This window comes from Triticum dicoccoides, chromosome 7B (assembly GCF_002162155.2).
Source record: "Triticum dicoccoides isolate Atlit2015 ecotype Zavitan chromosome 7B, WEW_v2.0, whole genome shotgun sequence".
Classification (NCBI taxonomy): domain Eukaryota; kingdom Viridiplantae; phylum Streptophyta; class Magnoliopsida; order Poales; family Poaceae; genus Triticum; species Triticum dicoccoides.
In genome coordinates, this window is record NC_041393.1 from 211,073,004 (window position 1) to 211,076,498 (window position 3,495).

The following is a 3,495-nucleotide window of genomic DNA, read 5'->3' on the forward strand; positions in this document are numbered from 1 at the left end:
CAAATACATTCTTCCACGCACGCATCATCACTCCTCCTACTGCCCTGTGAGGCACTGAGCCCATCACGTCGCAACGTCCACTGCACGGCCGGCCCCGGCGCTAGCGTCTCTGCGTGCACCGCTGCGCTGCATGTCCATCTCTGACCTAGATCACATCCACCCGTCCATCACCGCTGCTTTTTCTTCTTTTGTTCGCCTCAAATTGTAGTAGTGCCAGTATCTCGAGTTCTAGTTGTAGGGACGCATACATGTGCATGTGGTTGGCTAGCTCATCCGTGCAATGAGAGAGTTGTATGTGCAGATCTCATGTCAGGAACCGAATCCACTACACAACAAAGAGTGTGTACCGCACATCTTGCTAAATATGAGCTGAATGCAAAAAATGCAATTCCATTCCACACCTAGTTGTGGGAGCTGAATGATGTTGTCTACAACCATTTTTAATAGTTCTCTTCTGGCAAAAAGGGGCATCTATCTTTTTGTTAAAACATCAAGTTATTGTAGGAGTCGCAGAGAGAAAGCATGTTTCCAGAGAACGTAGGAGTGACTACCGCACTACAATTATTTACTTTTGAACATGAGAAACAGTCACTACAAGTTTATAAGGACTCATCCACACCACACTGCTAGTGCTACATAAAGCACATGTTATCGGGCATATGAAAAGCAAATCCACAACGAGATGTTCTTCATTACACATAGATTATAACTACATAGGACCATATTGCATGTGAGTACATGCATGGATCACGAGATTAGTAGTCCAGTGCTAGCTAGTCTCCTACTACTCCAATGATCCTATGCACAAGCAAGCAAAGCACTACATATGATCATAAGCTACGGAAACTAGAGGATTAATCGGAGAACAAGGGGAAACAATTACAAGTGCTTGTCTAAATGCCGATCACACTCGCAACTTGACTAATCAATAATAAAAAGCTGCAACATAACGATCGATCGAGATGCGAGGGTAGCCCTAGGAAACGAGTGACCCGGATCATGCACCCCTGGTGGCTGCAGGTGGGCCCATCTCGTACATGAAGGTGCTGTGCTGCAGGCAAGCGTCCAGCCAGGTCGGCGGTGGCTCCTGTGGACCGCCGTTGACCCTGGGCTGCGCCGGTGGGCCTGCCTTGCCATTGACGATGGAGGCGAAGGGAGGGAAAGGGAAATATGCTTGGTTGCAGCTGCTGTTTGGCTGCTCCTGGACGCAAGCTGCTGCTGGGAAGCCGCCATTGTTGCTGCTTGTGTTCTTGGCCTGGCCCTGGCTCTGCATTAATGGGGAGGACTGCAGGTTTGGGAGGTCATGGTGGAAGATGAGCTGACTAGGGTTTGGCAAGGGGGCAGGAGGTGCGTCCTGGAAGAAGCTGGGGTGGTGGGGGCTCATGGGGAAGTAGCAGTAGGGGTTTCTCATCTCCATCATCTTGCTGTACGGGTCTACCGCCTTGTGGAAGATCCTGCACACCACCCATTCCTCCTGCAAAAAGTATATCATGGACAATATAAGTTCAAAACATTGCTCAGAAATATAATCAACATATCCAAAAAAACGTAGATCGATATAATATTCTCTTTTGCATGGATTGTGATCTAGCTAGGACAGAAATGCGCTGTAGAGAATCTATCTATCTATATCTATATATTTACTCATGAACTTCTGCAAGCGGAGAGCACATTTATGCTTCATGGGCGAAACGACCCCTTTTTTTATAAGCATATGGCACAGGGAGATATCAATGGAAGATTTGTTGATCTGCAGTAGGACGATTGGAGATCCTCGAGCCATGCATGCAAAGTACATGAGCCCTGAGAAGGGAACAAACACGTACCCAGTATGGTGTAGCATACTTATATCGCTAGCTAGCTCAGATACATCCTGTGTCAGTGCAAATCTGAAACTAGATTTTTGAGCAGAAACGGCCCACTGTGTACAGCATCATCGTCATGCTTATGATACTACCAGGCACCAGCATCGAATGAATGAACAAAAGTGTACTAGGCTACAAGTATAATAAGCATATATTCCAAATCAATCTGCATGCATATGTCACCTTATGCATGCAATGCAAGCACACGCATGCTGCATTCAATGCATCGTGATGTCTGCATCTACTTCTGCTAACGACCATGTAACTTGTTCTTGACCACTCCACAGTTGATGTTTCAACGACGAGCTCACACAGTGACTAGAAGCTCGAGAATGTATTTAGCAAAAAGAGTAGTAACAAAATGAAATGTTCATGGATGCAGCAATAATAGCGTGCAACCAACTACTGGATCAGTGCGCACCTTGCAGGAGCGGCGGGCGGCGCCGAAGTCGCCGTCGAGGCGGTACTCGTGGAGGACCCACTTGGTCTTCTCGCCGCGGGGGGCGCGGCCCCTGTAGAAGACCAGCGTCTTCTTCATGCCGAGGAGGGAGCCCGTGGCGGCGTTGAGCACCTCGCGGTCCTTGCCGGTGGCCTTCCAGTAGCCGGCGCCGGTGGCGCGGTTGGTGCGGAGGCCCGTGGGGTATTTGCGGTCGCGGAGGCTGAAGAAGTACCACTCCCGCTCCCCCATCCTCGCCGCCTCCGGGAGGTCCCACGGCTCGCACCGGTTCAGGTCCACCTCCGCGATGTCCACGCCGCCGCAGCACGCGCCGTTGAAGACCTTGGCGGCGAGGTAGAAGGTCACAAGCTCCTCGTCGGTGGGGTGGAAGCGGAAGCCCGGGGGGAGGCCGTGCTCCCCGGCGGCCGCCTCGGCCGCCGCCATCTCCTCCCCGATCAACTCCCACAGCGCGTCGCCCATGGCCGCCGCCGGTTGGTGCTGGTGCTGGTGCATGCGCGGTTCGCCGGCCCTTCAACGGTCGCTCTCACACTCTCTACGAGCTAGGTGAAGCAAGCTGTGGCACGGCGAGCGAGTCAGTGTGAAATGGGTTGCTCTTGGCTATGGTGGTGTGGTGTGTGTGGATGCAAGAGGCCAATGGAGGGTCTATATAGTCGAGCACGGAAACGTAGAGAGACAACAGTGTTTATGCTTAGCCCAAAGCCCCTACCCCTCTCTCTCTCTCTCTCTCACCGCCTGTATTGGTATTGCTTTATCCCACAGTGTCGCTACCTAGCTAGCTAGGTGTAGATGAAGATGAGGGGTGAAATGAGCTACCGGAAGGGAAAGGTTAAAGGAGGGTGAAGGGTAAAGATGCACCTGGAACGGGCCCGAAGAGGAAACTTGATGGAGCTTAAGGGGGCCGTGAAGGCTAAAACCTTCTCGCAAACTAGAGCCACCTGCTGGATGGAAACCGCAACTAGCTAGCTAGACTCAGTACATCACAAGCGTGCATATACACGTACCGGCATCCATTACAAACGCGTTACATATGACATGTACGTATGCACATACTATGGGAACACATACACTGCGCATGCATGCGTCGATATGTAAGGCAAAAGATCGTGTACCTACAGGCCGATTGTAGTACGAGTAGTATTAATTTCAGGCAGATGGTGAAGTTACACAAGTTTC

At 51.0% G+C, this 3,495-nt stretch overlaps 1 protein-coding gene across 1 annotated transcript; it reads right to left on the minus strand.

The window, feature by feature from the left end:
- Positions 1-833: 833 nt before the first annotated feature.
- LOC119340520 (protein CUP-SHAPED COTYLEDON 3-like) lies at positions 834-2,917 on the minus strand. Its single transcript, XM_037612442.1, has 2 exons — positions 2,287-2,917; positions 834-1,474 (listed from the first exon to the last, which is right to left on the minus strand). Exons 1-2 carry the CDS (start codon positions 2,812-2,814, stop codon positions 998-1,000), a joined length of 1,005 nt encoding a protein of 334 aa, XP_037468339.1. The 5' UTR covers positions 2,815-2,917; the 3' UTR covers positions 834-997.
- Between the last annotated feature and the right edge of the window lie 578 nt (positions 2,918-3,495).